At 38.7% G+C, this 17540-nt stretch overlaps 1 protein-coding gene across 9 annotated transcripts in view; it reads right to left on the bottom strand.

The window, feature by feature from the left end:
• Positions 1-17540, bottom strand: part of ATP9B (ATPase phospholipid transporting 9B (putative)) — a 302593-nt gene that overhangs the window by 96425 nt on the left and 188628 nt on the right. For all 9 annotated transcript variants that reach the window (XR_004055661.1, XM_030925838.1, XM_030925840.1 and 6 more), the window contains one exon: positions 4394-4536. Coding sequence is in view for 8 of the 9 variants with exons in the window: in XM_030925838.1 (XP_030781698.1) it covers positions 4394-4536 (143 nt within the window). In the remaining variant the exon portion in view is untranslated. The remainder of the gene's footprint in view (positions 1-4393; positions 4537-17540) is intronic.

Here is a 17540-nt window from a genome sequence, read left to right as displayed (position 1 = left end):
AAAACCTAGGTAGTACCATTCAGGACATAGGCATGGGCAAGGACTTCATGTCTAAAACACCAAAAGCAACGGCAGCAAAAGCCAAAATTGACAAATGGGATATGATTAAACTAAAGAGCTTCTGCACAGCAAAAGAAACTACCATCAGAGTGAACAGGCAACCTACAGAATGGGAGAAAATTTTTGCAATCTACTCATCTGACAAAGGGCTAATATCCAGAATCTACAAAGAACTCAAACAAATTTACAAGAAAAAAATAAACAACCCCATCAAAAAGTGGGCAAAGGATATGAACAGACATTTCTCAAAAGAAGACATTCATACAGCCAACAGACACATGAAAAAATGCTCATCATCACTGGCCATCAGAGAAATGCAAATCAAAACCACATTGAGATACCATCTCACACCAGTTAGAATGGCAATCATTAAAAAGTCAGGAAACAACAGGTGCTGGAGAGGATGTGGAGAAATAGGAACACTTTTACACTGTTGGTGGGATTGTAAACTAGTTCAACCATTATGGAAAACAGTATGGCGATTCCTCAAGGATCTAGATCTAGATGTACCATATGACCCAGCCATCCCACTACTGGGTATATACCCAAAGGATTATAAATCATGCTGCTATAAAGACACATGCACACGTATGTTTACTGCGGCACTATTCACAATAGCAAAGACTTGGAATCAACCCAAATGTCCATCTGTGACAGACTGGATTAAGAAAATGTGGCACATATACACCATGGAATATTATGCAGCCATAAAAAAGGATGAGTTTGCGTCCTTTGTAGGGACATGGATGCAGCTGGAAACCATCATTCTTAGCAAACTATCACAAGAACAGAAAACCAAACACCGCATGTTCTCACTCATAGGTGGGAACTGAACAATGAGATCACTTGGACTCGGGAAGGGGAACATCACACATCGGGGCCTATCATGGGGAGGGGGGAGGGGGGAGGGATTGCATTGGGAGTTATACCTGATATAAATGACGAATTGACGGGTGCTGACGAGTTGATGGGTGCAGCACACCAACATGGCACAAGTATACATATGTAACAAACCTGCACGTTATACACATGTACCCTAGAACTTAAATAAAAAAAAAAAAAAAAAAAGAAAGCCATCCACGTTTCTGTCAATATCTATACTCCATTGTCACTCCTATTTAGTATTCAACTGTAAGAACATTCCACGATTTATTGGTCCATTCTACTTCTGATAAACTTTTTTGTGTTATATCTAGACAGTTGCTTGCTTTTGTTAACCATTATAATGCTATGAATACTCTTACATGTCTTCTGGTGTAGATGTGCAAACATTTCTTTAGGAACAGAAGCAGGAGCAAAACTGCTGGATAGCAGAACACGTGCATATTCAATTTGACTGATAATGCCAAAATGTGTTTTACCACGTGATGCGCTTACCTAAGTTCCCACCAACAGTGAACAGGAGTTTCTGATTCCTCCTAGGCTTGCAAACACGTCAGATCTCTCAATGTGAGAAGAAATGATATCTTTATTACGCGAAGATATTCTATTCATGAAGACAATATGCTTACCTATTTCGGTCTTAAGGGCTTTCAAATTTTAAAAACTTACATCCATTTAGGTCTTATGCATTTTTGTTTACATTTATTTTTAATGATTTTATGCTTTTTGTTGTTCTTCTAACTGGTGTTTTGGTATTAAATGTCCTCATTGTTGCTGGTGCACAGAAGTGCCGCTGAATTTGGATATTAAGCTCATATATATGAATAAATTCTCTTAAAATTTTTCTTGAAGTTTCTTTTGCTTTTTCTTTCTTTCTTTATTATTTTTTTTTTTTTTGAGACAGAGTCTCGCTCTGTCGCCCAGTCCGGAGTGCAGTGGCCGGATCTCAGCTCACTGCAAGCTCCGCCTCCCGGGTTTACGCCATTCTCCTGCCTCAGCCTCCCGAGTGGCTGGGACTACAGGCCCCCGCCACCTCACCTGGCTAGTTTTTTGTATTTTTTAGTAGAGACGGGGTTTCACCGTGTTAGCCAGGATGGTCTCGATCTCCTGACCTCGTGATCCACCCGCTTCGGCCTCCCAAAGTGTTGGGATTACAGGCGTGAGCCACCGCGCCCGGCCTTCTTCTGTTTTTTCTATGAATTTGTTTTATTTGGGAACAGTATTGTTGCTCATATTTTGCTACTTCGGTTTCATGCTGGTGATCTTCATTTCTGATTATATTTATCAATAAAGACTAAGCTATCTCTAAAGCAAGCTGGGGCGGGTTTCTTCTGCAGTCCCATAGACCTGTTCCTCCAAAGGGCTGGCTTCCGAATCAAGGGGCTATCTGTGAACTCTGTGTAAGGGGCAGGGCACATGCAGCAGTGAGTGCTTCTCCCCGAAAGCCTCCCCACGTTGCAAAAGCAGCCCTAACAGGTGGCGCATGGGCAGATGCTGGTGGCCACCTGCTCTCACAGGCACCACTCACGGTGGCCTGATGGCTTCCCGTGCTGCCCCACACACCTGTCAGCTCAGGTCTGGGGCTCGTCCACCCCTCGTTTCTGTGGGACATTTCTCCCACCCATGTGGGGGCCCCTCAGCAGCCACTGGCAACTTCGGTCTGCTTTGCTCTGCTATTACCTGCAAACTGATTCCAACTGTTTTCCAGAAATAACTCCATTTCTGGATCCTCTAATATTTTTACTCCTGCTTGTTTTCTGTGTATTACCATGGATTTATTTATTCTTTAAACATTTTTCTGTAGGCTTCATGAAGTTGGGAAGGGAAAATCTTAACATTCTTTCTCAGTCTACCTTTTTGAACCAAAAGCCCCTCAAACTGCTCTCTCGAGTCACTGGGATTCATAAGCATTGCTCTCTTGGCCAAGTTCCTCAACCTCTCACAAGACAAAGTCTAATGGAACTCAAACACAGATCTAACAACTGCACTTTCAATTACACTAAACTTACAAATTCACCATGAGAGCTGACACGAAGAATATTGAGTTTCTACTTTTGAGACAACAGTATGACTTTCAAAACAGGGACTCCTCACCTTATGATGGGGTTGCATCCAAGAGACCCATCCTCAGTAGAAAATGCATTTAATGCATCTCACCTTCCCAATACCATGGCCTAGCCCTATCTACCTTAACTGTGTCAGAACCCTTATGCTAGCTGACAGTTGGGCAAAATCAGCTAACACAAAGCCTGTTTTATAATAAAGTGCTGAATAGCTCATGTAATTTCCTGAATACCGTATTGAAAGTGAAAAAAAGAATGGCTGCACGGATAGTGGAAGTACAGTTCTGAGTGAATGCTATCGCACCACCATCAAGCTGAGCGACTGTGAGGTTGGGGACCATCTGTGAGCCCTTTCCATTCATTCCTCAGGTTCCTGCCTCTGTGTCTTCTATACATGCAGCCGCCATGAATGGAGGTTTATTCTTCAGTCTCTTCAGTCTATTCTCCACTATGTATTAGTGACCTATTTTGTTATTTTAATCTGTAACCTGCCACTTTTGCTATATCTGCAAATATTTGTTTCTTCCTTTAGTCTTGTATCTTATTTCTATTTGTCTTCCTGCAATGGCTAGAGCTTCCATTATGAATTTTAAATAACAACTTGTTTGCAGATTTCTCTGTCCTCTTGCTGACTACAGTGAGGATTTTTCTACTATTTAATAATTTAAAACTATGTTGAATTTCGTTTGCAACATATTTTGTTTATTATGCTATATAAGTATTCTTTTATTTTTAGTTCACTAAGAATTACTTGGAATTTAAATTATAAATCAACACACCAAGGAGGAATGCCAGCCCTCAGATGTGGCTCTCCTTACAGTACCAGATTCCAAGTGTTTGTCTTTAATCTGTTACAGATTGGTAAGAGTTCTTTGATGAAAAAAAGGAGAAAATTAAGTATGGACAAACAGAATTTTGGTCCTAGAGCTTTAGAGTGGGATAAATAGTCTGTAGTAAAGCTTTTTAGGAGAATGTGAGTATTAAATACCAAATTAACATATCTGTTATTTTCTTCTAATAGCTCACAAGTATCATTCTATAATAAACAAACATGGAATTTTTGCTCTTAATAAGCCACTAGGGAGGTGTTATAAGGCAGTTTTAAAAAAAATGTAAGATTGTAGAAAATTAAAAACACAGAAATGCGTTACTTAAAGCTCTAAGAACTTAACATTTTGATAATTCTTATGATACTGTGTACACGAGAAGATGATTAAGCTGTGTGACAGTTTTCAAGAGGCTGAAAAATTCTAAATATGGATTCAATGATCTGTTCCAACACATACACACATATATACACACACATAAACATACATGTATATGCTATGCTATTTTTTATTAAATGTCATTTCATCCATTCAAAGGTGAACACAGACCATGAACAGTACCTGTTTTGTCTGTCAGTAAATACACCAGGCGCCCAAGTTCCTCTGGGATAGTGCTGGTCCGAACGACTGTGCCAGGGATGTTCTCGTCTTTCATCATCATCCATCCATACACCGCTTTGCCCATGTCCAAGTTCACACGCAAACTGCCAAATAAAACCCATTGCAGTGGTTACTGTGATCCAGACCCATGTCCCAGTTCACACCCAAACTGCCAGATAAAACCCACTGCAGTGGTTAGTGTGATCCAGACCCAGGCCACACATTCAGGCTCGTGGTTCCATATACACGTATTTTTAAATATGCATTATCTTTCATTTTATACGGAAATATATAATATTGGATTTTAGACTTTAAAATAAATGAATTTACTGACACTTAAGTCAACAAACATGTTTACACCCAACATAATATTTGTAGGTGACAGAAAAACAGGTAACTCCTATTCTGTCCTTCAAGACAGTCTGTAATACCAGATGGGACAGAAAAATAGACTGCTGTGAGTGTGCCCACGTACATCCGCAAGGGACAACCACCAAAGGCTTACAGGACAGGGCACACACACGGAGTGAAGGGAGCAGGCGGGGTCCTCCTGCAAATCAACATGGGAAATGGGCCTTAAGGTTTATCCACTTGTTTTACAATGACCAATGGGATATTTCCCGGGTTTCAGGTGCTAAACTGGAAAACAAAACAAATGGGATATGATACGACAAATAAAATGGTATCTGCTAACTATGCACGGGACTTCTTAGTTATTTTTAAAATTTCATAATTTAAGTCTGAGTAGTAAGACTGCAATTAAAGCACATATGACGAGTCATCTGATTGAGGACAATTCTGCAGAACCTTGCCGGGAGGCACTGGAGTGGAGCAGAAGGCTGGAACCCTGCAGACCTGGAACCCTACAAAGCGGCCATGTCAGAACATGCGTTCAAATCACATCACTTTAGGGGGTAGATTCTGCTCATGTGGCAGGTGGCAGTGCAGTTCTTCCCATACAGCAACTCAAAGATGTTCACATAAGTCTAATTTAATCCTGTCAAGAAAGCAGACAGGATGTACTTACACCACAGAGTGAAACTGCTAAGTATTCAAACAATTTTGACCCAGCAAAATGGCAATTTACACAGTTCAACTATTAATAAGTACACACTCAAAAAACAGTCTTCAGGAATCACAGTCAGTGAAGGAAGTCTGTATGTAAGTTAAAGAACATTAAATAATCATACTTTGACTTATCTGTCCATAGAGTTCACATCTTAAAAATTCTATGTACTAGTCGGAAGGTAAGCCTTTGACAATGACACAGCTTTTTAAACCAGCACCTCACCATCTTTCGCTATCTAAAATCCAAACTAATCAAAGACACAAGCACTAAGTGAAGACGACTCAAAGCTCCCCCGCAAGATGACACTCAAGGTAGGACACAGCACCCACGTGGCCTCTTGTTGCAGGAGGGCTGCAGCTCCCTGGCAAGGAGGGCTGGCTGGCCATGCTGACGCCTGCAAATTACCCACCTGTATGCCTCCAGTGCCTCCTACTAACAAATGGGCTAGAGACAAAACCTTTCTTTATCAGCTGTGCTGAAGACTATGTGAACTGCTGCCTGTCCAATGTTGAGAGGAGCGTTTGACAGGCAGAAAAGGCTCAAGAAATGCTAAGGACATTCCTGCAAATGGTTACTAAATAGCAGGGCTGCTCCACATGAGTTCAGGGTGAGTGGGAGGCTTGAAGAAGGAAAAGAAAACACACATTTACATGAACTCCTCTTGGATTTGGGCTTTGGAGAAAGATTCTCTGTGAATCAGAAAAAGAAAGTAGAAGTCATGGGCCACTTAGTTAAAATGTTAGCAATACTTAGGAGGGAAGGAGGCAGGCAAGGGGCAAGGTGGCCAGGAAATGACTGCCTTCCTGTACAGAAGAGAAAAGGGCTTGAAAAGGGGATCTGACTTCCTATTAAGCTTTTCATGGCTCTGATTCTTTGGCTCGGATATCTGTACTTTGGAAAACATGGCTCTCTATCATGTGTGCTGTGTTCTTTCAGATTTGTGTCACACTGTTTTGAAGAGTGTCAGCCTGCCTCAGCTACTATAATGCAAATGGGTTTCTGCTGTTAGTTGGGAATTTCTGAAGAGCTTGCAGTTGGCCACCGGGCTCAGGGCGGTAGAAGCCAAAGGACCGGGATGGCTCCTCTGGGCGCTGCTCCTCAATCATGAGGGGCCTCTGGCTCATGAAACCATTTCCATGGTTACAAACTTATGCGGAGCTGTTGCATCACGGAATATTAAATTATTTCATGGAATATAATAATTACCGCTGAAATATGGTAAGTTGAATACAAGCGCTCTTGGAAGATTATATAAAGCAGGAGCTACTCATGAAAAGGTGAGAGATCATCTTCAGGATGAAAAAAGTAAGTAGAACCACTGCAGAATGCAAGTTGACAGCTTACTAGCAAAAGATCACTGAGCAAACTATGCCCGACTTCAACTGAGACAATACATAGAGAGTATGTAATACCACATACAGCACATATAATACCACACAGGTTGCATATACCACCACACAGGACGCATCTAATACCACACAGGGAGTATGTAATACCACATAGAGCACATATATATAAATACCACACGGGTTCCATATAACACCACACAGGACGCATCTAATACCACATAGGGAGTATGTAATACTAATAGGATGCATATACTACCACATAGGGCACATATACTACCACATGGGGTATTTAATACCACGTAAGGAGTATATAATAACACATAGGGAGCATTTAATACTACACACAGAGTAGACAGCTTATATGCATGTGATTCACATATATTTTGATTGTTAATACAGCAATCTGTTCTTCAATGTTAAAAATCTCCACGATGCTCCGATTTCAAACACTAAGTTGGCAGAGTATAACTATCACTGCTGAATTCTATGTAATTTTTAGTAATGTTCTAATTTTACAGAATTTTAAAACCTATTCAGCTGTAAAGTACTATACTGTAACATAATTTGTCACTCCCTCAATATATATTAAACCTAGTATTTTGAGAAGAATTATATAAATGGATGATAAAGTAATAAATACTAGCTATATTTTAAGCTCATTTTATTGCTAATTTAGCAACTGTGAAATTGTTACGAAGAGACCTATTCCAGGTAAGTGGAAAAGGTATCTGTCATTTCAGACAGTTACCTGAAACAAAAGGCAATTATGACTTTTACGCAATATGAAAAATGAAATAAATGATCTTAAACAAATACTGTGTTCAGCAATGTTAGGAGTAGGAAGATAACGAACCTGTTTCACGCTACAGGAAGAAAGCATTCGTAAATCTCGGAATGTCAGCTCTCTTAATGACAGCTCCCCGTGATCCAAACAGTTCCTTCCGCTCCACAGCTACAAAAGTGTCTGAGGAGGTAACTTGGACTCTGAACAAATTTGAAGTGCATTTTCCTAAAATATACCATGCCATCTTATTTAGGCACCACGATGTTTGCTATATTTAAGCTCCAATTTGTTTTAATTAAACCTGCAGCATTTATCACTACCAGGTGAACCCAGTCCCACAACTTGTCTGAGAATCGCCCGAGATTCCCCTCAGGGAATGAATCTACCTGAAATAATTCACATGTGTTCCTCTGCCAGACTTATTTTTGGATTCTAATCTGAGCAAAATGAAACAGAAGTCATTTACGTCAGAATTTTTATCAAAAGAAATTAAAATCTTTTCCTATAAATCATAAAGCTGAAAGGACACAGAGGCCATTTGATCTGAATTTTCCCCAACATTTGTCACTCTGCGAAATCTTTAATTTTTTCATGACACATCAGGGAGGCAGGGGCTGGCACCCAAATATTCTCCCTGGGTGAATCCAGCCAGTGCGATCCACGGTGGACACAAGACTCAAGATGTCTAGGCCTAGTTTACACCTCTCTCTGGGCTTCCGATTGATACATGTTCTATTTCCTGTGTCTTAGATTCATCACAAACACCCTGAAATGAATAGATATACAATGGTGTTAACATTCCCACTTCCTCTCCTTACATGCAAACAAAATAAAACACGCACATGTACTCTTCCTCAGTGTGGAAAGTTTCTCCATCATAACGACTGGCACGGCCACCTGCCACTGCAACCAGACACCAGGAGTAATCCAGTTCCCTTTTCCTTCCAGTGCCTGCATCCAGGTAATCAAGAACCCCTGCCAGTCCAACCTCCTAAGTTCCACAGCCACTGGCCTTCAGTGCTCCGTAGGGAGGAAGCAGGTAACTGTGTTTTACCTGTATTGATTCCTAATTTTCAAACCGTCTTAGACCAATAACAGACGTGATCTTTCTGAGCCTCAGTGACACCATCTGTCGAGTGCCATGGTCATTGTGTGGATTAGGAAGGATACATAAAAGGAGGTGACTGAGAGTTACAGTGGAGCGGGTAATCAATGAGAGGAAATGATCACTGGTCTGAAGAGTTAGACGGTTTAAGGCAAATGAAAAGCCTGAGCTACAGTGGAGAGAGCTCAGGGAGAGGAGCGAGGAGCGTATCTGTGCTGTGTTCAGTGGTGGGAGCTCAGGGAGAGGAGCGTATCTGTGCAGCATTCAGGGAAGGCTTTGGAGTGCAGATGTGCACCAGGCACATCACATGTATGTGCATATGGTGCATCAGGCATGCACAGACACATGGCTTACACATGTTGTGTTGCTGGAACAAAGGCAGAGATACACCCTAAACATGGAAGCATGCTATTTGATCTGCATCCATTGCACAAGATGTAAGGATAAACAAATGTAGTCTTCGGTCCTAAGACACAGAAAATACAGCAAAGTATTACAGAAAGTCATTTAAATTGGTATAAGCAAAATTCTAAATCCCATTGTAATGTTTCTGAGTGGGTGTGGGAGGACTGAAGATTCGCAGTCAAGTGGTGTTCTAGGAAGAGTGAACTGAGTACCAGCTTTGAAGATGAGTTGAATCAAAGAAGACCAGAGGCAAGTGGCAAGCAAAAGACATTCCCAGCTGCACATGCAGCTCACAGGGCCCGGTCTTCAGTGCAGCCAACTCCCAGCCTTCTGCTTAGACTGACAGTAGCCCCTAGGACCAGGTGCTGTGGCAACTGGGAAACACAGTGCCTCGGGGCTTCCCTCCCACTCGGATGCTTCCGACTTCCGTGTGGAAGCCACTGTGAAACACGCAGAGGGCCTGTGCCTGGACTCTGGGGACAAACGGGGTTTCACTCCCCAGGCAAGCCCAAGGACACTGTTTGAAAAGTATTCTGGTTGGTTGAGAAGGAATCAAAATCGGAAACTTAGGAATGGGGGAAAGGTGAGCACTGAGATGAACGACTCCATGTTGTTAAGCAAACATGGGCACCAACCTGAAAGGATGGCCATGGCTGCTTGTTGAAAATAGGATTTCCATATTAAAAGAAAATAACTATAAAATTAGGGTCGTAGATACAGATTAAATGATCAAATACTAGGAAGTACAAAGGAGGAAAAAAGAGGAGTTGGGAAAAAAGATTAAATTCCTCATTATATTTAAGAGGGGTCACAAGTTATTGTTTGGTTCTCGACTTTGATATTTGAAATCAAAGTTTAAATATGTATTTGATAAAGTCAACAGTGGCAAATTTTAAGAGAGTTTTGCAATTTTCACATAATTTAAAAATTTTAAAGTAAAATACATTCTGTATAGCAGTACGAATATATACACAGCACACACACACATATACACACACACACAGTTGCCACATAGAATACATGAATGTGTGCATATAAATATAAATGAACATACAAGAATGCAGAAGTAAGGGTGAACACCTATGCCAGGATTGTGAAAGGAAGAAATATTTCTATTAAAGGCTAGCACTTTCAGTTTAAAAATAAATAAAATAAATACCGATTTATGCAATTTAAGAGCTACACCTTAAAACAAAATGTCTCCAAAAGGCTAAGAATAAAGGAATGGCAAAGATAAAAGGCAAATCCCCCAAAACCAAGCAGGTTGCAATTGTGTTAAGTACTAATAACAAAGCTAACCAGGCAAAAGGGAGCCAGTGAAAGGCTGCAGGGAGGATAAGCAGGAGCTTTTCAAGGTCAGAAAAGCTTAGTTTTCTATCCAACGGTGACACTAACCTCAGTAAAACTATGGAGGCAAGGACGCGCCTCAGGGAAGGCAAGGCCAGCAGGCGCAGGTCAGCGAGCCTGCTTGTGGAGCTGAAGTCAGGTTCCCATTTCCTGAACACATTTCCAGTGACTTGAAATTCTGAATGAAGATGCTCCAAGGCAGAAGCAAGTGTGTGTGTCTTAAGAAATGAGCCTCCTTCTCTGTTCCCAAATGAGTCCTATAATTAGTTTTTCAACTATGACTACCAAAAACACCTACCATAACAACAAACACTACCACATAACACAGAGCAAAACAAGACGCCATAAGCAAGAGCCAGAAGACCAAGATACAACACAAAAAGATTGACAAAGGTATCCAATACTGACATAGATTATAAAACAAATGGATACATAAAAAAAATTTAAGAATGTTTGCGTGGAATAGGCAACTTTAAAAATAAAATAATGTGATAAAGAAACCAACCAGAATTTTTAGAACTAAGAAATATCAATAATTAAAATTAAGAAATTCTTCAGTTTAACAGCTGATTATACACAGTCAAAAAATGAGTAACTTGTTAGGTCAGTGAGGACGATACAAAATGAAGCAAAAAAAGTGGCAAGTGCAGCAGCAAGAGCAGCGGAAACAAAGGCGCGGCGAGGACAGCGACCAAGCCCTGACCTCACGTCCCGTGCAGGACGCGACAGGCGGGGACACAGTGAGGACATCGACCAAGCCCTGACCTCACGTCCCAGAGCGGGACGTGACAAGCGGGGACGGGGCAGCATCTGAAGAGATGATGGCGGATTTTCTAGAATGAATAAAAGAATCTACAGAGTCAAGAAGCCCAACAAATCCTAAGCACTGTTTAAAAAGAAACATTGTACCTCAACACATTATGTACGGTAGGTAGAGCGGTAGAGCCTACAATGCCACCAGTGAGGAGAGGATGGAAAAGCAGCTGGAAGAGATGGATGGACCCAAAGAAGTAAAGTCTTAAAAGCAGTAACAGAAGCCAAAAAAGGTGACAACCTAGAATTCTATACCCAATGAAACTATTTTCCAAGAAGGATGACCAAGCGAGAATTGAGAGTTCCCAACAGACCAGCACCAAAAGCACAAAAAGCAAACACATTTCTGACAAAAGGCAAATTATTCTACATAGAAGGTCTAAGATGCAAGAAGATATTACGAACTGAAATGTGGATAAAACAAAATGATAGAGAATGTATAAACAAAATCAGTGATATTGTTAGGTTTAAGAATAACTAGGATTTTCTTTGGGGTTTAAGAACAACTAGAATTAAAATAAGTGACAAAAATGGTGTAAGTCCAGAAGGGAGCAAATTAAGTTAAATGCTCAAGGGAACTGACTTTTAACTCTGATAAGTTAAGAAGGTTTTTAACTTCCAGAGTAACTACTAAAAGAACAGAAACCACTTACATAACTTCTAAACTGCTGGAGAAAAATGTTGCATTACAAAAAAAAATAATAAAATAGCAAAAAAGGAGAAAAATATTGAACAGGTAAGTAATATTAAAAGCACAAAATAAAATAGCAGATTTAAACTAAAAATATAAACAGTATTATAATAATTGAATATGCGCTAAATACTCTAGTCAAAAATTACCAAAGTTAGATAAAAATTAAACTAACTACAAGATGGCATGCTAATACAAGATGTATGCTCATTACAAGAGACACATAAAAATAAATATACAGAGAAGTTGAAAGTAAAAAGATGGAAAAAGATATGCCAAAGAAATTAAAGACAGCTGGCATTGCTACATTAACACAAAACAAAGTAGAATTTAATGCAAAAAGCTTTAGTAGAGATAAAGAAAGTCACTTTATAATGAGAAACTGCTTAATTCACTAGGAATAGATAATAATTTAAATTTGTATGCATCCAATATCAAAGCCACAAAACATAAAATACTAAAAATAAACAGAATTCCAAGGAAAAATAGACAAATTCACAATACTGATGAGAGATTTTGACACATTTCAGCAACTTTTATGAAAGAGAAAGACCCTAGTGGTAGACAGAAACTGAAAAACAAGATTAAGAATCTTGACCTATCACACAGACAAAATCATATGACCAACAATTTGGAATCCAAGTTGTTTTGAAGCACACAAAGAATGTTTATAAAAATGAACTAAATATTGGACCCTACAACAAATCTCAACACATTTCACAGATCTGAAGTTAAAAACGTATGTCCTCTGAGAAAAATACAATCAAACTATGAACAAAGATGTATTAGAAATTTCTCAACTATGCTTATAAATTAAGGTAAGAAATAAGTTTGTAATAAGCATGGGTCAAAGATGAAATCACAGTCGAAATTAAAATATTCTGTACTTAACAAAATACTACAAATGAAAATACAATACAAAAATACTACATATGAAAACTTCTGAAATGCAACCAAATTAGTACTTACAGAAAAATTTTTAGCCTCCAATACATATATTCACAAAGGGGGGAGAAGGTGAACACTAACCAAGGAGGAAATAGACAAGTGAGAAAACATTAATGAAATAGAAAAATAATACAGAGTACAAAGAATCCATAAAGATAAGAGCAGGTATTTCCATAAGAAATGAAAGTTGGCAAACCTATTGGAAGAGTAGTCAGGAAAAAAAAGAAAGCAGAAAGGGCAGAAATAACAAGTATGAACAATTAAAAAGGTTGATATCACAGATCCCATATGTGTCAGGGATAACAGGAAAATATGAACAAACTGTTGTAAATAAAACTGAAAATTTATATACTTGATTATGAATTGAAAACTGTAACTTTGCAAAACTGACTCAAGAAATTAAAAACTTGAATAGTCCCATACCTAAATAGTCCCATAACTAAATCAAATGTGTCAAAAATGTTTCCACAGTAAAAAGCTGAGGCTCACATCGACTTCTTATGTAAATGTTCAAGAAATAAACAATTCCAATTTTAGATAAATTATTTTAGAGAAAGAAAATGAGAAAAAAATGTTTTTATGAGACCAGCATAATCCAGATACCAAACTCCACAAGAATGGTATGAAAAATAAAAATTACAAGTCAATTTCACTCCTGTAAAGCAATGTAAAAATCTCACAGAAAATACAAGCAAATGGAATTTAATAATAAACAAAATAGTAATATACCATGATCATGTTGGGGTTTTGCTCCTAGAAATACAAGGTTGGTATGACACTAGAAAGTCAATCAATATAATTTGCCATGTTAATACATTAAAGAAGAAAAATTTAAAGATGAAAAATCTTCAATAGATTTAGAAAAATATTTCCTAGAATACTTTCAAGATTTAAAACAACTTTTAGCAAAATAGGAACAGAAAAATGTCAATGTATTAAAAGTCTTCTATAAACAAACTTATAGCATATTTAAACGACAAACTGTTGAAAGTTTTGCCTTTGAGGATGGGAACAAAAGAAGAATGTTTATTATAATCACTTTTCTTTAGCAACATACTGAAGATCTTTGCTGCAGAAACAAGGAAAAGAAATAAATGGTGCAAAGAACTGGAATCAAAAAAAAGCTGTCATTATTTACTGATGATATGATTATATATAGAAAAACTTCAATACACCTAAATTAATAACTAAAATCGGATTTTTACCAAAATTGATAGTCAATAATTTTATAAAAATTAAGTTTATTTCTTTACATCAGCAAAGAGAGAGGAAATGGTTCTTTTAAGAACGATATTTACAATATCATTTTCAAAATCCCAAGTATCTAAGAACTACTCTAACAAAATTTGAGAAGACGTATTTTAGAGAAGACTTAAATAATACTGGGAGATACACCATATTCATGGCCGAGAAGAACCAACACACTCTTCAAGAACACAAGGATGAATGAAACAGAACCCAGAACCCAGAAATAAGACTGCACACTTACAACCATCTGATCTTCCACAAACCTGACAAAACAAGGAAGGAGAAAAGGACTTCCTATTCAATAAATGGTGCTGAGATAACTGGCTGGCCATTTGCAGGAGACAGAAACTGGACCCCTTCTTTACACCATATACAAAAATGAACTTAAGATGCATTAAAGACTTAAATGCAAAACCCCAAACTATAAAACTCCTGGAAGACAACCTAGGTAGTGACATTCAGGACACAGGCACGGGTGAAGATTTCGTGACAAAGACACCAAAAGCAACTACAACGAAAGCAAAAACTGACAAATGAGATCTCAATAAACTGAAGAATCTCTGCACATCAAAAGAAACTTACCAGCAGAATAAACAACCTACAAAGTGGGAGAAAATTCTTTTGCAAACTACACATCTGACAAAGGTTTAATACCCAGCATCTAAAAGGGACTTAAACAAATTTACAAGAAAAAAACTAATAACCCCACTAAAAAGTAGGCAAAGGACGAACAGACACTTTTCAACAGAAGACAAACACGTGGCCAACAATCATATGAAGAAAAGCTCAACATCAGGCTGGGCGCGGTGGCTCACGCTTGTAATCCCAGAACTTTGGGAGGCCAAGGCAGGTGGATCACGAGGTCAAGAGTTCGAGACCAGCCTGACCAACATGGACTAACCTAAATGCCCATCAATGACAGAATGGATAAAGAAAATGTGGTACATCTACATCATGGAATACCATACAGCCATAAAAAAGAATGAGCTCATGTCCTTTGCAGGAACATGGATGGAGCCTAGAGGCCATTATCCTTAGCAAACTAATGCAGAAACAAAAAACCAAATACCACATGTGCTCACTTATAACTGGGAGCTAAATGGTGAGAACACACTAAATGTGAGAACACACAGAGGAGAAAAACGCACACACTGGGGCCTATCAGAGGGTGGAGGCTGGGAGGAGGGAGAGGATCAGCAAAAATAACTAATGAGTACTAGGCTTAACGCCTGGGTGATGAAATAATCTGTACAACAAACTCCCATGACACAAGTTTGTCTATATAACAAACCTGCATATGAGGATAGACTTGTTCTATCAAATATCGAACTATTATAAAAGTCTATTAACACACACAGTTTGTTATAGTGGGAATACAAAAACAGTCCAAGGGAACAGAACAGGTAACCCAAACAGGCCCATGTGTATACAAATGCTTGGGTACACGGCAGACAGGGCACTAGATCACTGGGAAAAGTATTTTCTATAACTGGTGCTGAGACAATTGGTTTGCAAAAATATGGTATTTAAAAACCATACTTCACACCATATATATTTAAAAAAACAAAAAACACTTACAGTGGTCAGAGGAAAAACAGTTAAGCTTCTAGAAGATAATGTAAAAGGAGAGCTTCATCTCCTTGGAGTAGGGAAGGATTTTTTAAACAACATAAAAAGTGATAACCAAAAAAAAAAAAAAACTCATATATTTGGCATGTAAAATCAACAATTGTTTTTTCATAATTTCACCAATGGGTGGGTAAAAAGTCAAACTACAGATTGAGAAAGATATCAGCAAAACATAAGCCGAGAAAGCCTTGGCATCTAAAATAGATAACTGCAAGCTGCCCAGAACACCAGACAAAAGACTTAGAAAGTTCACAAAAGAGAAAATCTAAATAGCCAACATATATGGGCATAATTGTTTAGTCTCACTATCAAGCTGGGAAACGATCATTAAAACTGCAATGAGAAACTCACTTATACTAAGTGTTGCTGAGGATGTGAACTACTCTTGACATTGATGTTGGAATGGTAAATTGGTACAACCACTTTGAAGAACAGTTAAAACATTATCTGGTAAATTTGGCAAATGATATAGCCAAGTAGTGCCACTCCTAGATACCTTATACCAGGGTGCCAATGTGTGGAATACACATTCATGGAATGTTAATAGCAGCACTGCTGCCCACTGTAAAAAAACTGGAAGCAACCCAAACCCCGAAACAGCGGATATACTGGATACACTAGATACACTGGAATGTGCTCATGCAAGAGAATGACAAGCTGCAAGAAACGAGAAGAGGACAACACAACCTCCTGCATGCAGCCATGTTAAACAAAAGGAGTAAGACAAAAAGAAAACCTCCAGTATGATTTCAATTACAGAAACTAACAAAACAGGAAAAACTAATTCACAGCTGACTCTCAAACAACACAGGCTTGAACTGTGCAAGTCCACTCAGATACGGACTCTTTTTAGTAAGTCAAGTCAACCCTCCGTATCTGAGGCTCTGCATCTGCAACCAAACATGCATCAAAACACAGTATTCCTGGGAGGCGAACCCCGCAGACACATATGCCCACTTGTGCTATGGTAGGCTTTGCAGGGCCCACCGTGGGACTCGGGTATGCACGGGTTCTGCTATCCATGGAGGCTGCTGGAACCAATCCCCCATGGATACCAAGAGATGACTGCATATATTTATATATGTAATTTTTAGATGGCACACCTTTAGGAAAAGCAAGAAATTAACCATAAAAGCAGCAATCCATAATGTATACATACACCAAAACATTACATTGTATCTCATAAATAAATATAATTCTCTATTAAAAATGAAATGAAAACTTTAAAGCCCACACATTTCAAAACAAAACAATGCTCAAAGGCCGCTGAAGCAGCCCGTGCAACGAAAAGTAGTAACTTTTTCAATAGATTAAAACAAATTTGTTAACTCTAATTTTTTAAAGCCAAGACAGTGATTATTTCAAAAGAAACGAAATGAATTGTGCAAAAATATATTTTCTAAGCCAATATAAAAACCGGCACATAATTCATGCTATAATAAGAGATTTACACAGAAAAAGTATAAAAGGAAACATCTTCAGCATGTATGGCACCTTAACTCTGAAACTGCGTGAAGATGATGGTGCTATGTGCTAGACGGTTTTGCAGCCACACTGGACCCTCAGGGTTCATGTATGGAATCCCTGGCATATGTGCCACGTAAAGGAGATGGACTGTGGTATTAGAAAAGCAGTATTAACCAGTTTTCCTGTCACAGCATCTCCATTGACCTTAAAATCTGGAAAACAAGCTTCATCGTAGAAATTTTTCAAATTGTTT

Source organism: Rhinopithecus roxellana, chromosome 21 (assembly GCF_007565055.1).
Source record: "Rhinopithecus roxellana isolate Shanxi Qingling chromosome 21, ASM756505v1, whole genome shotgun sequence".
Taxonomy (NCBI): domain Eukaryota; kingdom Metazoa; phylum Chordata; class Mammalia; order Primates; family Cercopithecidae; genus Rhinopithecus; species Rhinopithecus roxellana.
The sequence above is the reverse complement of the archived record's forward strand: the minus strand, read 5'-3'. Positions and strand labels throughout refer to the sequence as shown.